This window comes from Falco rusticolus, chromosome 8, assembly GCF_015220075.1.
Source record: "Falco rusticolus isolate bFalRus1 chromosome 8, bFalRus1.pri, whole genome shotgun sequence".
In the NCBI taxonomy this organism is placed as follows: Eukaryota; Metazoa; Chordata; class Aves; order Falconiformes; family Falconidae; genus Falco; species Falco rusticolus.
In genome coordinates, this window is record NC_051194.1 from 5,340,971 (window position 1) to 5,360,509 (window position 19,539).

General features: G+C 42.2%; 2 protein-coding genes across 7 annotated transcripts in view; one reads left to right on the forward strand and one right to left on the reverse strand.

Annotated features, from left to right (window-relative positions):
- HNRNPAB (heterogeneous nuclear ribonucleoprotein A/B) overlaps nucleotides 1-19,539 on the forward strand; it is a 30,143-nt gene that overhangs the window by 7,950 nt on the left and 2,654 nt on the right. For 3 of the 6 annotated variants that reach the window (XM_037396610.1, XM_037396606.1, XM_037396611.1), the window contains one exon: nucleotides 17,382-19,238. The exons of 1 other annotated variant lie outside the window; for it this stretch is intronic. The gene's annotated coding sequence lies outside the window, so the exon portion shown is untranslated. Of the gene's footprint in view, nucleotides 1-1,236; nucleotides 2,144-17,381; nucleotides 19,239-19,539 lie in introns of those variants that run through there. 2 more of the 6 variants (XM_037396609.1, XM_037396614.1) reach the window with 1 other exon arrangement.
- On the reverse strand, nucleotides 1,642-17,375 carry PHYKPL (5-phosphohydroxy-L-lysine phospho-lyase). The gene is made up of 13 exons (XM_037396605.1): nucleotides 10,267-17,375; nucleotides 8,564-8,682; nucleotides 7,554-7,713; nucleotides 6,857-6,931; nucleotides 6,046-6,133; nucleotides 5,835-5,951; nucleotides 5,526-5,608; nucleotides 5,015-5,240; nucleotides 4,603-4,757; nucleotides 4,016-4,105; nucleotides 3,666-3,796; nucleotides 3,179-3,235; nucleotides 1,642-1,823 (listed from the first exon to the last, which is right to left on the reverse strand). The coding sequence occupies exons 1-12, from the start codon at nucleotides 10,323-10,325 to the stop codon at nucleotides 3,207-3,209; spliced, it is 1,332 nt and encodes a 443-aa protein (XP_037252502.1). The 5' UTR covers nucleotides 10,326-17,375; the 3' UTR covers nucleotides 1,642-1,823; nucleotides 3,179-3,206.

A 19,539-nucleotide genomic window follows, 5' to 3' on the forward strand; every position in this document is an offset into this window, starting at 1 on the left:
TGCACTTCCTTTATGTTTCACTGGCTTGAGTCTGAGACTTTTCTACAAGTTCTGAATAGTACATATACCTGCCTGAAGACAGGTTAGACAGACGTTAAATTAACATGCAAAGTCTGAATTTTTGCAGCCTTTTTTGTGTATCAAAATAGGCTAAAAACTTCCACTGAAGTTGTGGGTAGAAAAACAAAACATCATTTCTCTAGAGATGAGTGACCAGCTAGAAATACGCTCTCCTTTTTGACGGTTCACTGTTCAAGGCTGTAACTATCATGCAACTTAATTTGCCTGTCTTGCTGCAGAACAGCCCTGATCTAAGATACATAAGTAGCAAGAGCTGTTGCACAAAGTAAACTTCTAAGCGTTGCCTGTAATCAACTTGATTTTTACTTTCCTCTTAAAATTAAAATCTGACAATTTTTTTCTTGTAATAAATTGTTTGAACAAAGGGGAACCAGAAGTGAATTAAACTAAGTAACTTAAGGCAAGACATAAACAGTTGTTACTAGAGACCTTTTCAGGTTTTTTTAACATGGGATGCAGCTATTCTTGCAGGGACTATAATATGCTGCTCCCTGCTGTGCTGTCCTTGAAAACAGAAACTTGCTGTGAAGTTAAAGTCTGTAAGACTTCTGGAGTTCAGTGGAAATCTTCAGTATAAGAAAAGATGAATTGAATTTTAAATCTGATAGTGGACATGACAGCTTTACAGCTGGAATATGTAATCTAATGCCCATCTTACTTGCAAATAAGAGAAATTACAGACCACAAACAAATGAGTACAGTATTTAAAAGCATTACTGTCTCATACCTTAAAATTGGAATGCTTTACTGTGTCGCATACTGGTTTTTTAATGAAATAAGGGATAGCAGAAACTTTTTTTTTTTTAGCAGTTTGCCTTCCAACAGGCAGTTTGCATAGTACTGGAACCATACTGCTGCGGTACCACTAGCTAGTTTATTAGCAATAGTTTGTTAGCTGGCTGTTACATTGGTGTTTTTTGGAAGTAGGTTCTCGGGTAGTGCTTCCTTGACAGGCGATGTGGCCTTAAGCAGAAATTGAGGATACTGGTACTTAAATGCAGAGCTGGTTTTCCCTTTTTTCTTTGCATGAAAAGTCTGTGATACAAAGAACATGTAATTACCTGGTAAAAGTGAGGGCTTATACACAAGGTTGTTGCTTATGGCTGTAATGTACTCTTAATTTACTAATCCTGCTTGGATATTTCTTGAGGACAGAATATTTTGTAAGAACCGTGACTATTTTGGGATCCATGCCCCTTGGCTGTCTGTTCCTCATGCATTTGATGCTACTGGGACTGAAGTTTCTGACTTAATCTGGTCTGGTCACTGAGACTGTTGAATACAGTGCTACTGGGGACCTTGTTACAAAACTGGCTACTGAAACTGGTCAGAGGAGCCTGGGAAGGACTGGGTATACTGGCACCTAGAATGGCATTTGCATAGGTAGCAGCAGATTTAAAAATACAAGATAACCCATGGGCTCATCTTAATTTGCAAAAGTCATAACCTGAAAGAGCATGAATTTAGAAAATGTAGTTTATAGTAGCTGCTAGAAATATATTCTGTTATAATCAGTTTTAGATATGCTGTTTTAAGTAAAAGCCAATTCCACACTTCTGCCAGAGTTGGAACAAGCTCTTAAATTTATTTCTCCTAAAGCTTTTACTAATAACAAGATAACTGAAAATAACAAAATCAAAAGTAATTTTTCTGGTCTGTGACACGCTAGGATGAAGATTAAATGTGCGTTATTATAGTTGAATAATGTTTCTTAGTAGTAGATCTTGAACATTGTTTGAAACCTATGGAAAGAAAATAATGTTATGTTTTTTTGTAAAAGCATCATTAAAAGGAATCTATTTCATTGCCTCATTTTCGCTTACATTATATGTAAGTGTCCTACTAGTACTGTACTTAGTAAGAGGCTTTTTGCATTCTTGGTTTCCTGTAGAAAATAAAGGCATTTTTCTTGCTTAGTTTAGATTGCAGAAAAGTACATTAAGTCATTAGGCCTCTAAGTTAAACTGGCACTGTTGAGTAATCCTTTTGTTCTCAAGAATAAGTAGTACAAACAGCTGTATGTCTTTCCATTAACTTGCTAAATAAAATATTAACACATTTTTCTTGTGCCTGCTATACTAATATTACACTGAACTAAAAAGCATGTTTCTCCTTAGCTCAGGGCCATAGCACTGTGGATCTAGTATGGTGGTTGAGGCCACCAATGATTAATTAGGTATGTTTCCATCTGGGTACCTAGAGTTTTACTGGGAATTTGGTTAAAAACACTCGGTTGTCTCGGTCAGAATAGGTTGAAGAAATACTAAGTGTACCATAGGGTGTTGCTATTGAGGCATTAACTGTAAGCATACACTGTGCTCATCATGAGTGTGGCAAAATGAGTTGCAGCTTGACATTGTCTAAGCAACCTATAGAGGGACCTCAGCAGACAGTAAGATTTTCAAGGCTTGGAAGACTTAACAGGACTCAGTCTTAGTGATGCCTGTAGTCCCCTGAGTATAGGGGTAAGGTGATGCTTAAGCATGGGTCAACAGCCATGAACCTGAAATGCTCAGAACAGAAGGCAGTACTATTTCAAAGTCAGATGTTAAATAAAACAGGAGCTATAGCAGTAAAGGTACTGTCTATAGCTCTTCATAAAGCTGTCGGTGTAAGTGGCGTGCAGAGTGTGCAGTGCTCCTGCCCTTGGGGTCAGTTAAGGAGAGACTTGCTGAGAAGTAGTTATGCAGCTAGACCTGCTTCTGTCTAGAGACTTAAGGCACTGAGCAGCTAGCATAAAAGCTGTTTGTCTTGATGTGTGTGTCATTTTGCCTGCCAGTCATTCTTAAAGCTTCCCAGACAAGCATCCATAGCATGCTCTTAGTGGTAGGCATTTCTGGGATATGTTGAACTTAGCTTACAAATGAATGAATACATACAGTGTTACTGGAAGTGTCAGACTCTGATAGAAGGTAGCTGTGAATGCCAGATGTATACAGTCTGGTCCACGCCTTCTAGATTGCCATAAATTCCTGCAAACTAACTTAAAGTATCTCTGAAGAAGCTTGGTCCTGCTCTATTGCTAGTGACAATGCTTGTGAAATTACGTTTAGGAACCTTGGCTTTTAAGTATTAAAGGGTGAATATAGATAAATACCTGCTCAGGTAGAATAAGTAGATGTTTTCTATTGCTTCAGACATTCCTTTTCCATATCTGGAGAGAGAACAAGCAACAATTTCACACACTTACGACAGTGCAAAAACTTGTCTCAAACTTCATTAATACTGAGTGCAGAAGTATAAAAAGCTAAATGGCAAATGCATGTGGATATGTCTTTCAAGAATGAAATTTGGACAGCTTTTACGAGTTGCCCTTGTTCAGATAGGTAGACACTTCAACCTCTGCCAGAGCAAAGCTACTTTAAAAGGCGTATGCATCTGTGGAGTAAATATTTTTTTTTTAGAAGATTTAAGCCTTCACTTCTAAATTATTCTGTTTTAAACTTGCATTGACTAAGACTGATTTTCCTATGTGCTCAGTGCCTGTCTTGGCTCTGGTTTAGCACTTCTGAAAAGCAGGCTCAGCATTGACTTTAAGCGGTCTTAAGAGCAACCCTCTATAAGGCAGTTTTGATCTCTACTACCTGTTAGTAGCTTGTCAAGTGTGTCCACAACAAATTTTGCATCCTCCATATTGAAGCACATTGGGGGCTTGAATTTAAGCACATTTCTTCCTGGCCCATCTGTACTCAGTAGAATATATTCTTCCTTAAGCCTGGAAAGAGCAATAACAAAGAATTATGTTTACCTTTGCATGTAGCTCAGAAAAACTTAAAACATCAGCATGCAGGCTGTCCCGACAATGCCCTTCTGCACTAACTGGTTTCTTTTTCTGCCAGTCTGGCTATATTTCAAAAACTATCGAGTGGCAAGGTCTGTAATTGTGCGCTTGCCTCCTACATAGAGGACTGACCTACATGATTGTCTCTAGTACCTTGTTACTAGATACTCTGCTTCTGCTGTGGCTGGGGTCCTTTCTGCTTCATCCTTGATTAAGTCCACTCCAATGAATAAGCCAGAACCCCTTTAAAAGAAATAAAAAGTAGTCAGTGTCAGAGGGACTGCAGGTGAACTAAAAAAATCTGAGGAAGCTTTTTGTGACATCACACCTTTACCACATGAGAACTACCTGATGTATGGCTAGTGATAGAAGAGGTATTGCTGTCTTGTAATACAGTAGAGACTTTTTGCTGCTCAGAAGGGCGGTGCAGGACATGATGTTAAGCATATTTTCCATCCAGCTCATTAATTCTGTTTTTTGTGCACTTGAAGTAAGAGTTCAGACAGGAAAGTGAATTCCTTTAGCAACTAATAAATCAGTAAAGCAGCAGTACTGGCCTGGAGTGGCCCAAGTATATCAGTGGTAAGCTCAAGTTGTTTTCATCTAAAGTACAGCAGCCTGTTGATTTTTGCTAAAACCACAGATTTAATTAATTTCTTAAAACCACATTGGTTGGATTGAGTAGTTTGACTGACTGGACCAAAAAAAAAGCAGCTAAAATATACATAAGGCACTGATACCTGACATCACCAATGATGGGATGCTTGGTTTTCTGTTCCTTGAGTAGATTCATCAAGAAGTTGCCTACTTCTGTGGCATGTGCTTGAAGGTGTTCCTTCTGAATCACATCTAACACAGCTAATCCAATTGCACATGAAACAGGATTTCCTCCAAACTGAGCTCAGGGAAGAAACATGCGTAGCCATGGAAGGGGAAGAAGGATGAAATGATGTCACTCGGTGTAGCCTCAGTGATAGAATGAGCATACTGCCATCTTTCAGATGGAGCCAGTAAATAGAAAGTTACATATTGGAAAACTACAAATAATATATAAACAGTAACTGAGCGATAAAGATCAATAGAAACACTGCATGATTATCAAATTTAAGACTTGGACTCCTGTAGAGGAGAGTTGGGCAACTTTGTACTTACTGTATTAAAATACTCTACTCCTGTGGCTCCAAATGCTTCTGCAATTTCTTTTGTTGTTGCTACACAGGCAATAGGGTGCCCATTTCCTATCGGTTTCCCCATAGTGACAATATCAGGTATAAAATCGTCTCCCTGAAGCTGGAATGCCCAAAAGTGCTTGCCAACCCTGCCAAAGCCAACTTGAATTTCATCAGCAATAAATACACCTCCTGCCTTGTGCACGTGCCTGTAACATAAAAGATCGTTACTGTCTTTTTAAGAGGAAACAGAACAGAAATACTTACTGCTTAAAAACATGCAGAAAGCATTACTTCGCAAACTTCCAGGAGACAAACTTGCACAGGCCTGTATTCTAGAGATGTGTTTAAAATGCAGGTCTTTGCCATACAAACTTTACATTCTAACTTGAAGGCATAGGCTGCTACATGCCACAGCAGGCAGAGGAATTCTCTATCATGTATAATTGGCAAGTATGTTAAATTTAAGAAGTTAAAAATGAATGACCACTTACTCTGCAACCTTCTGAAAATAGCCTGCTGGTGGAATGATTTGACCACCCACACTTGGCAGAGATTCAACAAAAAATGCAGCAATCTGAAATAAAGGTAGCATGTAATGTTTGAATGCGGTACAGAAAGCTGTGGAAATTGTGTTAACAATTGACAAGAAGCTCTTTGTCAGTGGATGGTTCTTGTATTATTATGCCACGTTTTCTTTTTGACAAGTCCATACTACTTAGCTCAGTAATCCTGAATGGCATTGATAATCAGCCATAGTCATTTCTAAGGCAAGAAAAATGGTCAAGGAAGTCACTTTTTACCTTTCTGCCTCTCTCATGTGCTTGCTGGATAATATTTTTCACTTCATTAGCATAGGCTGTTACTGAATCTTCGTGGTCTTCTCTATAAAGTCCTCTGTATGTGTCTGGAATAGGAGCCTGTGCAAAGGAACAGTATTCTGTATTCAGTATATCATAAATAAGACTTCATTAAATTGACAAGTAGTTGATAGTTATATGCTGAAGTACATACCACGTGGACCCATTCCTTTTGTCCTTCTAGATTTCTGAATTTATATGGGCTTATGTCAATCAAGGATGTCAGATGTCCATGGTAAGCACTTAAAAAACAATCAGTGAGAAAAGCTCTGCAATTTCTATCAATAAGCTTAGTACTATTTGGATTTTTTTTTTTTGTATCTGAATATAAGGGATGCAGAGGGACAGTACTTGTCACTGGTTTGCCTGGACCAGTGTCTAGAACTCAGCAGTGTAAGTCATGAGCCGTATTACAAGATCTCAGAACAACTGGAGGGGACGTGTCTGCCCTGCTTCCGAGCATCCTCCAGCAATGGAGTTTTCTGTCTTTGGGCGTCCTGTTCTCATTTTGACCACCTTCATGGTAAAAGTTTTTCCCCTGTGTCTCATTGGAATTCCTCTGGTTTCAACTTAGGTCTGTTGTCTCTTTTCCTGTCACCATACATACTCAGGCCTGACTCAGTCTTTTCTGCTCCTTTCCATTAAACAGCTGCCATCAGATCTGCCTCTTGCCATCTCTTACAGCTGAACAAATCTAATTTTCTTAACTCTCAAGCCTGTGGCTCTGTACCCGTCATGGTAGGCCACTGCTGGCCTCTTTGTAGTATGGCAGTGTCTGTTACGTACTGAGAGCCCAGCGGGACACAGTTCTCTGGGCTGGTCTCACAAATACAGAAATGGGAAAAATGACCTCCCTCGGTTTCCTGGTTAGTCTTTCTACTACAACAGGTTTTAAAAAATGCTCTGACCAGGGACCAAAACCTAGCCTTGTACCCCACAGTAGATAAAATTGCTGATATACTTACTGGTCTAAAACTATAACATCCTCATGTTTTGTGTACTGTCGTGCCAGTCTTAGGGCAAGATCATTAGCTTCAGATCTACAATTGAAAAATTCAGTAAGCGTTTCATGGTGGATGTCTGAGTTTTGAAATTCTACCTTCCCTTGCAATGCTGTTTGCGTCTGCAAAGAACAGACAACTTGATGCATGTTACTTACAGATCCCTTAGTAATCAGGACTCATTAGGTAGGACCGTTCACCAGAGCAGAATCCATTTTAAACTTGAGTACAGAAACTGCTTTGGAAACAGTTTTTTCTTTTTTTAGCTGCAGTTTGCTTGGCAGTATGCGCCCCCTCCCCAAATGCACATTGTTACATTTGGTTTTGATAACAGCACTAATTCATAGTTTAGAAGACAAGTCAGGCCAGAAACTTAACACAGTAAATATTTACATTAATGTTTTGTAGTCCAAGGCCTTATAAATAGAATAAAACCCCTTCTTAAATGAGACACTAGGTTAGTGTCCTTGTAGAGAGCTTGCTAAATGTGAACTTTGGAGTCAGTGAAGTTCTAAAAAAGACCACAGTTCCTTCAAAAACAACCCCCCTACACCATGTTTTTTGTTAATATCTAGTCGTCCACGCCAGATCATGCAGTTGGCTGTTGATAGATATACCTAGTGAACACACAGTATCAATTCTAATATACCCCCTGACTTACCCAGAATTCAAAAAGTAAAAGATGCATAACTTCTCAGGTAGTGTTTTTGAAAGTCTCTCTGCATAATCGACCAAGTTGTCATGAAGATAACGAGAATTTGTATTTAACAATTGATTTTGTTCATGGGCTGCTTTTACTATATCAGGGTGACAATGTCCAACTGCAAGAGAGCATGGAGAGTAGTTTGAGAGTTCTTCCATATACCCATGATGTTAATTCGCATACTAACTTCCCACTTAACATTTCTTGAATATTATTAGATATTATCACTGATGATTGTATTCATCAGTGGGGCATTAATGACATTGTCAGCAGAACACAACTAAGTACACTTTCTCTAAAAACATTGGGTTCTGCCTTCCCTACACCCCAAAAAACCACAAAACCAAACCTTGAAGTTGCCTACCTACTGTACTTTTAAAGTTCGTAGTTAATACTGGAAAGTGATATGCTAAACCAAGTAGCGTGTAATGTGATGTTTGGATTTAGACATTTATATTATTTAGGGGTTTGGGAATGACCTGGTAAGCTTTACCATCAAAGAATTAATAGGGCTGTCTAGGGTGTTAGTGACAGCACTGACCCACTAGAGAGATTTCAGATCAGCAGCTACTTCATAATACCCAGCTAAGGCACCACAGTGAACAACAGTCCTGCAACTGTAGGCTTAGCAGTAACTTATAAACCCAACACGTGTCAAGTCATTTGTTAGTTTCACAGTTAAGATGCTTTACTTGAGCTTTCAGGGGAAGGGAAAAAAAAAAAAATCTGTAAATTTTAGAGGGGTGTGTTTCTAGGAAGACAGATCAAGGAGCAAGCCTGGAAGGCAAGTTCACATGTACAGAAATTCAAATGTGAACTGTAATTTCCCAAACTGCAGGCTCAAGAAAGGTTTCTTCACTTTTCCAACTAAACAACCCCTCCCGCAACACAACAGTGGTAAAATGTACTGATTGTGCCTTGTTCTGCTTAGAAGAACGTATTGTCAAACAACATGACTTTTAACTTACCATGAGCGACATTGTTTATGCAGTCAAGGTATCGTCTTCCATTCTCATCGTACATGTACTGGCCTTTCGCCTTTACGATCTTCACTGGATCATTAGAAAAAAACAGCTTGCAAGAAGAGCTATGGCAAACATCAGAAAGGAAAATAAGTCTTAGTAAATTCTTAAAGTCGTGTAGTTTTTTTCTGCTGGTAATATTTTCAGTTCAGATTGATTAATCAAGAGAAGGACATTTCCCCAGTTTGCCAGCACGTGGTGTCATCCTTGTCCTGGCCCCTAAAACAAAGCTTGGGATGGGGAAGAGAACAGCCCTTCTGCAGCAAGTCAAATTTTGTTAGATTTGCGGGGGGGGAAAAAAACATACTCCAGAACTGAAAATTCACTGGGAACCTAGCCACAGCACACAGACAGGACTTCCCTCCGTAGTTTCATCTAATCTTAAGTGTGGTTCCTTACTGTCTGTGCTCTCTGCCCTTCACGTTCTTGAACCCTCTTTGGCATCTTGTACCTTGTGATCATTTTTATTGTGTTCTTGTATATTGAGCAACAATAATGTGCTCAGGTCCTGATGTCCCAGATAGTATGTTGTGGGTGATTCTTATGTCTGTATAAAGTTTTATGAATCTTAGCTGAAACCCTGAGTGATTTTGTAAGGCTGGGTCTAGTTAACTGAGTTTGTTTTGGTTCACTTTTAATGTAAATTGCTGAACATAATTGAAACGCGTCTGCCTAAGTAGGAGTTGTGGAGATTTGACCAAGGCTAAAGCCAAACTTTCATGCTTCATTTAGTAAAAGATTGCTTATACAAAAATAAAGTAATTTGACTACAAATACAAAATCATTGTCAAGTAAACAACAAAAGACAATGATAAAATAAGAAACTGCTTTGCTATCCCTCCCCTACAGGAATCCTGTGTTTTCTGAGTGAGCTGGCAGCAGAACGGTAGGACAGGCAGGCGTTTTGTCAGCCTCTGCGAGTTTGCTGCGGCAGGGCAGGCGCCTACAGAGAGGGGAGGCACAGAGCCGGCTCTTGGTTTGTGTCAGTGGCAAAAGTCCAATTCAAGCATTTACCTGTGGCCCGGCTGCTGGATTCATAAAATGTACAAAGATGAGAGAGTAGCCTTGTTGTTGAGTGTATATTTATATATAAAAAAGTATGTATATATATACACACACTTCTATAGATACGTGTGTGTGTATATAAGGTATATATTCTTATATATATCTATATATCTATACAGTTCTGCTGCTGTTAGCTGTCTGCAGAGCCAAGAGTGTTTTAGCTCAGCGGGAGCAACCCAAGTAGCGGGCAGTTTGGAACCGAGTCCCGTACTTAACCAGGCAGCCCGTGGCCGGTTCCGTCGCACGTTTGGCGACACAGGAGCGCTCCGACAGCCCGGCCCTGCCTGTGGAGCCCGTTCCGGCTGTTCAGAGTTGAACGGCCGTGCGGGGTTGGGCCGTGTTCCGCACCCCGCTCCCTAAGAAACGCCGATGGCTGAGCGCGGCCCAGCCCCGCGCCCCCCGCCGTGCCGCTGCCCGCTGCCGGGATGCGGCCGCTGCCGACGTGCCGCGGGCCGCGTAAGGCAGGGCCGGCGGCGGGACCCCGCCCGGGCCGGGCCACCCCCCGGTGGGGCCGGCGGTCTGCGCCTGGCAGCCACGTCGGCCGGCGGTGCCCGTCCCGTCCCGTCCCGCCCCGCCGCGCTTACCCGATGAGCTGCCGGCGCAGGGCCAGGGTCTCCTGGCGGGGCCGCCGCGCCGGCCTCATGGCCGCTCCGCCGCCGCGCAGGGGCCGCCTGGGGGGGGCCGGGCCCGCCCCCGGCACCGCGGCGCCCCCTGCGGGCCGCGCCCTGCCGCTGCGCCGCCCGGCGGCCCCAGCGCCGCCCTGTGGCGGGTGGCCGCGCTACCGGTGCTGGGAGCCCCGCGGGGGGAGGGCGCTGTGCCGTGACTGCGGGGACACCGGCAGCGCGTCTCAGCTCCAGCAGCGCTGTGGCTGCGCGCCTCCCTTAGCATAGAGCCCAGCCCCCGACCTCCCAGCTGCTCCCAGTAAGCAAGCCCTCCGGCTGTGGGGACACTTACAGCGTTGGGAGCGGTGACTTCACCTCCAAGGTCCCGTAGCACAGGGGGGGAATGCTGCAACCGCTGGGCTCCTGGGAGGCTGCTGGCAGCTCCCAGGGGAACTACTCCGTGTTACCCCCCATCCCGCTTTGTTAGCAGGTGCCTCACAGGTAATAACATGCTTGTGAGAGCTCCTTAGGATTATTATTATAGCTATATCCTAACTCCCTCTCTTTTGAAATACTTACGCATCTAGGAGGTTTCTTTTACAGTTGAGGGGGTAGCCTCGGTGTCCCAACTGTATCAGTTGTTCAATGCATATTTCACTATTTAAGCAAAAGTAAACCCAAAGCATTTATTTATGTCATTGTGCTCCTTGTCTTTGGTCGGTGACAGATAGGTAGACCTGGCTGGCTACTTAAGAGCCAACTCTAGGATAGGCAGTAGTTAGGATGAAAAGAGGAAATGCTATCATCGTTATTACAATGGCCATTCCTCCGGTCCTGTTGGATTGGAATTAGTCAAAGAAAAACAAAGAAAGGGTGTCCGGGGAGGGGTTGAGCCCACTGCCAGTGTTGGATCCCGTAATTGAGTTCATAAACTTACCACGTTTCATTCTAAAAGATGCCAGATTTTTTTCCTTCCAAGTATAAGAACCAGTGTTCACATTCATTTGTTTTAAACTGACAGCATCTGTTAAGACGACTCTAGAAAATAGAGCAGACCCTTTTAAAACTACACACTTGGCAGACTTTGTTGCTGACTAGCTATAGCCACCAATAATTATCTCTAGTTGCAGTTATTTGATAAACACAACAGCAATTTAAATTTTGCATAATATGGAGAATCTAAAACCAAACTGCTAGGCAATTACCATGAACTTAGGAGGTCAGACTTGGTTGTTGCATAAAAGTCAGGTTTTAAGTCACAAAAGACAGTAGAGAAAAAGTTATGAATGGCTGTTAATCTTTATTTGAACTCTTGTCTGATTAAGCTATTTAGCGGCTATTTATAATAACAACCTGAACATTTACAATTTGGGAAGTTTATTCTTGGTTAAAAATGCAGAGTTCATTATACATATTCACACAATTGTAAAAGCAATCTGTACAGAGAGACCATTTTTAAAAATCTAGTCTTTGCTTTTGTTACAGAAAGCACAAGAAAAAACTATTTTCGGAGGTCTCAAGCTAATGTACTGTCCATTACAGCTTAAAACTAGAAATACATGATGCAGTACTAATTAATACCATTTTAACATGTTAAAACAATGGTTAAGAAATACTGTTATTAATGCCTTCATTTTTAAAGTAGTTGTTCCCCAAAGAAACGAGTAAATAGAGTACTTTTTGTGGCACATACATGATTAAAAATCACAAAGAGTTTGCAAATATAGAGATGTTAAGTACATTTTCTGTATTTTTAATAGCCGTATATATTTCTTTTCAAAGGTGATACATTTTATAGAGTTTTAGTCAGCTTTGTATAAAATACCATGTAAATACATTCAAAACAAAACTAATTTTTGTAAGGTGTCCAAACTGCACATACATGCGAATAGCCCTTTCTCCTCTGAACAGCCTTACTGGAGTGGTGCAACCACTCACATAAATAAGGGACACTTGCATAACATGGTAGAGGATTAAGCCCTATCAGCATATTAAATTTCAAAACAAATATGGACAGATAAAAGCACACATTGCATGTATTTTTCTAAACTGTATACAAGTGATATTTTCTTTTGGATTTTAAATACCAGCAGGTGTAGCTTCTCAAATTAAGTTGTTTCAGAAATGCTAGCATACATACCAGTTTTAAAACATACCTATGTTCAAAGTAATTTAATGCAACAGAGCAGGTTTTGGTTTTGACTGGTATTTTGTGCTGAACCTTCATCATATTGAATATTTTGTATCATTCTTTAAGATGCCAGAAAAAAGAACCCCAAATAGTAGCCCCAAAAGTTGCTACATTATGAAATTGTCTATAAAACTGTATTCCATCTATAAAAGTAAACGGCAAACACAACAGGACTCCAACTCTCATTCTAGCTGATGGCAGTTTACTACCTCTTCTGCTGAATTTGGAAATTCATTGGGTAACGTGGGTGCTTTTAGCTTTGGAAAACCAGGTCCTAAGGTTTTTTTATGTAACTGCAGAAATGCAAGTTCGATATGCACTCACCTAAATTCACATAAAATGGACCTTCTAAAGTGAAGCATACACCACAGTGTTTAACAGCACATAAAAAAGCAGCAAGCGGCCTTAGCGTCCTTGACAGATACTTGGGACACCTTCATTTTATGTTCCTGTTTGTTAGTATCTACATTATATAAGAAACCACACAGAGACAGACTCACAAGGGAGCTGCCTGTTCCAGAAAGCGGGCAACTGAGAGGCAACTTCTACCAGTACTTAGTGAACAGGCATTGATTGTATTCCGAAAATGCAGGAAAACCACAAATGTTAATAATATATTTATTACTCTGTTGTCAATAATGCCACTTCTCATGCATTGAAAACTCATGTTTCCCAGCTTTCTTATGGTTTTCCCTCAGGCTCTCTACAGTAGTAGAGAGTCACACAATCTATTAAGTCCTCCTTGCACTCATTTCTAAGTGACAGGCTTTCAGCACTACTTTAGCTGCCGATCACGCAACAGTTAAGACATCCCTTTTGTTGTGCCATCTAACGGTACGCAAGCATATGGAAAAGAGTTCACAAGGGGACATAAAAATACCAGAAATAATTTTTAGCTTAGAAATGTAAGTGATAATCAAGGACCAGACAGTTTAAGAACTAGATTTTTGTACTCACTGGTTTGCTTCAGTCTGCAGTAGATTCCCCGCAGCGGAGCCGTGAAGTATTTCAAACCGTACTAATTACAGTCGGGTTCCCTGCAGTGCCAGGGACACAATTAAAAGGCAGGTGACTCCAGTAAATGACAGTGAGACTGGACTAACTCAAGTGACCGGATGATTTCTTTTCTCCCCCACCCCCTGCCTCCCTTTTTTAACGACATTATTGCAAAAAGGTCCAAGAAATATTTTTACATAAATTCCGTCTTGTAAGGTTGCCAGGGTCAGTATAGGCCACAGTGATCGCCTCGGCAAGCTGAAGTGTCTTAGGCCTTTTGAAATCTATCCAAACACTTCACCTCTCACTTTGAAAGTCTTTCTGGTTAAAACCTGGAAGGCTGGCTGTGCCACTAAGCACGTCATCATACAGTGAGCAGGTAAAACTTAGGAGCTTCACATGAATTAAAAGAGTACCGAGGTTTCACTCCCCCTTTGGGCACCTAGCTATGCTGGTGCGAGTTGGAACCAAACTCCCTCATCTGACTGCAGTGGTGGTCCAGGATAAGTGGTTTGGGGACATGAATCTTTAACATTTTTATCATTTCTTATTAGTAATGTTTTTGCATATCTTAAATATAAATACATTTCCATAAAGAAAGTAATTCAAAGCTTCCGTGCTTTAAAATCTAAAAATGAAAACTTGACAAGTAACCTGCCGCAGATAGATTTTACTTGTATAATGCTTTAAATTGTCTGAGCAACAATGGGACCCAAACCCCCAGAATTGAGAATCTAATGGTATTTCCTTTCCCAAGAAAGAAATACCAGACTTGGAAAAAAAGATTGAGGTTTCTATCTGTGCACGCTTGCTTTGCAAATACCTGTTCAACCCATGTAGTTACACAAAAGGGGTGCCCATCCCTGTGTGTGCCATCCATTAAGGGACAGCGTCGGGGCATAACATTTGATAAAATTTGTCCTGGTGTAAAATGTTTCTCTCGATTAAACAAACGTCTCCTCTAGATGGCAGCCCTAAATCAGTAGTCAGTGGCCAGGAACCTGCGCTCCAGTACTCCTGTATCACGCGTACTAAATTTACAGGCTAACAAGGCACAGATACATCGACCAAGGATGGCTATTTTCCATTATGATAAAGCTGGAAATTTCTGGCATCTTAATATTTTCATTACAAGTGGGGGAGGTCTTTCATTCTGGCCCAAGAGCCCACTGTACTTGGCTGATTGCAAAACCACGTGCTACGTCTAAAGATTCATACATTTCGTTCTGAGCTGCGGGCTGGCCGCAGACCGAAACCTTTGCTGGTGTAATCTAGTTCAGCGCTCCTACAGCCAGCCCAGTTGTGTCCAGTTCCAGCAGCTGAAACAGGACACGGAGCATGCGTGGGGGGGGGGGGGGGGGGGCGGGAAGAGAAGGCAGCAGCCAACCTAGAACACGAGCTTTCTGGCATGAAACTGGGTCATCACAGATGCTCTTCCTGGGTAGTGGGTCACTGACAATCATAAAACCACGGGTAATGACCTCTGTCATTCTCCATGGATTACTTTTCATCATTGCATAGGATGTCTTGAACTGCTGAAACCTCACACGAGTTTTGCTGGTTTGCTTAAGGCTTTCAAATGCTGGATTTATGAAATTACAGAAGGCATAAGCTCACCTAAATATTTCAGCTATTGGTTTCCTAAAAACAAAACATCAGAAGGTCTCTTATTGTTAGAAGAAACATTCTTATTTTTAAATACACAGGAGGAAATCCATATGGAAATAAATTCATCACCATTATATATACAGCAAGTGTTAGAAGCAGTGTATACAAGAAAGGCAGCTCCCCACATTAAAACAAAGCAAGTAGCAATGTCTTGATATTTTTTTTTTTTTTTTTTTAAAAGAAAATAAAATCCTAGCACATTGAGGCTAGGAAACAGTTTCAGTTTGGAGTCAGACTGGGTTTTCTCTGCCACCTGTTTCACAACACAGAGAAATATTCCTGAACTCAGTAGCCAAACCCACAATTCAGCTGCAAAACTCTTAATTAATCTCACCTCCTCCCGTCAGCGCAGGCCAAATCATCGGGTTCGCACTCCGGCAACGGGCCTCCTAAGCTGCCAGCGTGCTTGCGAGCACTGGAGTTACAGACATGGGGGGTATTTGGCCACCTTCCCCTTCCCCCAAAACCCATTCCCCCCCGAAGCTTTAGGGAGCTGCACCCAACAGTAAGCTTGGGGAGCGCATCACCGCGCCTGGAGCGCCCAGGGCCAGGACTGGCACAGCTGCCGCCACAGAGACCAGCAGCTCCAGCATTAGCCACCTAGCACGTGAGGGTAGCCCTGCCTGCAGAGCTGTGTGGCTGAAAAACTGCTTTAAGGGTTTCAAGTGAGTTGTTGTGCCCTTGGGGGACTCTTGTTTGGGAACCTGGCTTCCAAATTTCATTAGGCTGCATTACGTTATGGGGAGGATGGCGGTAGTAACTGGGAGTTGCAGTCACTGGCTACAGTTTAAAAGGGAGCAAGCCTCAGAGCTGCCGTCCTCTGCTCCTGGGCAGCAGGTAGACGTGGTTATATTAATGTCTATATATATAGGTTATATATAATGGAAACCACCCTGCTTTCACGGTCCGTTACATTAGACTAAGGAATTCTGTTTTGTAAACTAGAAAACAGATAAAATATAAATTTGGCTGGGTTTCAGATTCCGCCAATATTAATAACCTCTGTTACCCAAAACGTTGATTGATGCTTCCACGAAGCTAACATACTAAATACTTCAGTGACCGCGAAAAATCAGTTGCTCAGTCTTAGACTGACTTAGACTTCATAAGCATTATCAGCCTCCCTGTCAGTCATCTTTATTGCTCCTGACATCTAGGGGGACCATTCAGCTGCATTTCTGAATTCCTGTAAAACAATCCCACATTCCTTCCAACCAGGGCGGGGGGAGGAAGAGAGAAGTTTCCTGGGGAAAAAATGCTGTATGCTTTGTGAGAGGCTGAGATAATTACTGAGTTTGAGCAAGACTGCCAGTACTACCTAAAAGTAAAATTTATCTTCATGAGCTGTTCGCAAACTCAAAAGTATTCCAAAAGACCCACATAAACATTTTCATATGGAAGGAAAAAATAATCAACTGATCTGGCATGAATTTGCTGAGCAAAGCACATCTTTTTTTAACTCGTCCCAATAAGATCACGACTGCTTTGAAACAATTTGTCATTTAACAACCTACTCGTCTAAATCTGTGTGTGTGGAAAGCACATGGAAGTCTGAACAGATTTCCTCTTAGGCGCCGCGCGATCGATACAGAAATCAACAGTTCCTCTAATGCAGTCTGTCACTCTGCACGATGCGATCGATGAGGAACACCAAGTCAGGATCTAGAGGCCAAACACACCCATCTCAGCTGGGGACCGGGAAGGACTTGGAGTGCCCATCACAGCCGCAGCCTTCCCCAGGCATCCACACCTCGCTCCGTTCCCGGGAGCTCCGCTTCCCACAGGTCTCGGCTGCTGGTGCTGGAAGGGGTTGGTAGAGTAGCCGTAGCGCCAGCAGATCCTCCGAGATCTCCTGGTTAGTTCCTTGTGGCTGAAGTGGCAATAGGTGCTGTATACAGCAGGATCCGTTCCCACCGGGATTTCTAACGGGAATGAGAGCAGCAGAAGTCCAGAGAAGCTGCTGCACGCAGGCTGCCGATCCGTTCTAGCCCATCTAGCCTTCCTCCTTGCCTGGCACGGAAACGCCGCGAGCGGCCAGGCTGTGCCTCGGGGATGGGGAAGAGCCACCCTGGTTAAGAGGTTTAGTTGATTCAAAACGAGCTCTCTCTCCCTTCGTTACGGAAAAATGTCTTGGGTTGTGTGGCAGCAGAGGCTCTGTGTTGGGAGGGGGACAGCTGCCACGCGGAGCGATTAGAGCAATAGGTAAAGCACTGTTCTGGTATTCTGTATCAATGTTTTGCAGGCCTGGCAGTGGTCACAGTTGATGCCTACAAGCACTGGATATTCCACAAGTTGAAGACGGAATACTGACTTGTTTACCTGAAGATAATAGGACTTCGGGGTATTTCCTCAGAGAAAATATAAATTTTAATATAATTTCATAAGCTTTGGAGGTTAGCTTGTCTTGTAGCTTCAGTGATATCAGACTTCTTCAAGTAGGAGCTAGATAGAAAGCTGTTTAGTTTTTGCCAGCGTATGTAAAACAAGACTTTTCTATCTGCATTGTAGATTGTTTGTGGACACTTCCAGATTCTTGTGCTTTCTGCAGTCATTCTGGGGACTGAATTCTCATTGATATTGATAGAGGTTCCATGAACAGGACACATGCAGGGATTTCGAGTGTAGAAGCCCACAGTGTGGAGTAGTGAATTGCTTTTAGTTTGGAGATGACTGGGGGAGATGGGAAGAGCAACTGTACATTAAGGGAACAATTACAGATCTTCTTCCCGGTGACACCAGTGAGAGATTTGCCTTCAACCTTCCACAGAAGAAGATTTCTAGCTTTAATTTGGGACAGGAAAGGGGTTTTTCAAAAGCACTAAAAGCCAACGGGAGCTTGTTCAGCTGCTCCCTATGCCTTTAAAAACCCCCACACCAAAAGTGATAGCTAACAACATGAAATGGAAGTAAATAAAATGCATTTTCATTGCTGTTTTGAGTTACATAATTCTTGTTTCTTGATTTGTTAGTTGATCTGAATTTACATGGATTTAATCTGTATGGTTACCAAGAAAATCATCAGTAAAGATGCAAATTATAGCCACAAAGCAAGCAGTGTGTCTGTGTAGGCCCTAAGCTGCTAGCAGAGGCAGGTAACAAAGGTTCACCACCCACAGCCGTAAGTCTCTTGTCCACACCGACCAAGTTAGATGGCCATTTCAGCAGCTAATAAACGCTCCCAGCTGACAAAAGGGCTCAAGGACACCTAGGACCCAGTCACAGACATCAGTCAAATGTCACCCTACCTGCACGGAGCATGTTCCTCCTGTTTTTCGGAATATCGGAGCAAGAACTACCTCAGCTGTAGTTCAGCTGTACAGGGCAGGATTGCTCCTGGACGGTCGCGTGCCTCTCAGGTCCTCTCTGGCAGTAGCTGCAGTAAGGGATGCAGCGGGACAAGGACATAACAGAGGGTTCGGATCTGCTCAGTGCATCAGAAAATGACTCCCTGTTGTGTTCTCATAAAGTCAAGGCCACAAAGCCCAGATACTGGTTTGATATCATGGTCAGACTCTTAATTTCACCTAAGACTCCTAACACAGAGCCTAGCATCTTGTATTGGGCTAAAGTATTGCCTCCAGAAATTATCTGTTAAATCAAAAGGGGATTGCATCACTGATCTGGTTAGGATTAACCAGTCTCACCATTAAAAATCCATGGCTGGCTTTACTGGATTTTATGTAGCTTCAACTTCCACCCATTAGAAGAGGGATAGTTGCACATTTGGTCTGTTCAGTTTAAGAACTTGTTAATACAAAGTATCTCCTCCCTGCAAAGGAATCTGATTGCCCCTTGATCCTCATTGTAAGCTGAACAGACTGGGCTGTAAGCCATTTTCTTCCTCCCTGAAATAATTTTTTATGGCCCTTCACTTCAACATCTTTAAAAATGTGAACAGTGGAATAGTTTGCAAATTTTTAGTTGATCTCACTTAATGCCATATGCAGATACCAGAATCGTAATCCTCCTTTTATTCATTACCCTGTTCTGCATGGGATGTGCCTGAGATGAGATAATTTCAAAAAAGAGACTGAAAAAGAGGGGGAGAAAAGGAAGAGGGCAAGAGGAGCGTGCAGAGTTACAGAGTTTACAATTAAAACCATGTAAACCACAAAAAAAATCAAATGCAAATGAACCCTACAAACCAAGACAATTAAATACGCCAAACTCCCAAGTTTTGGGAACCCCAACAGCAATGTTACGTGCTCCGTTGTTTAAGAAAAGATTTAGCAGAGCCACCTCTGTCCTGCAACTCTCCGCTAAAAGTATTGCTAGGTTTTTGTGTGTCGAAATCCTGCAGTGGAAGTTTCTTGGGGAATTTGGGTTCCACACTAACAAAGTGCTTGCACATCTTCAGCCACAGACCCCAGAACAGGACCCAGAGGTGCCTCCTCTTGAGA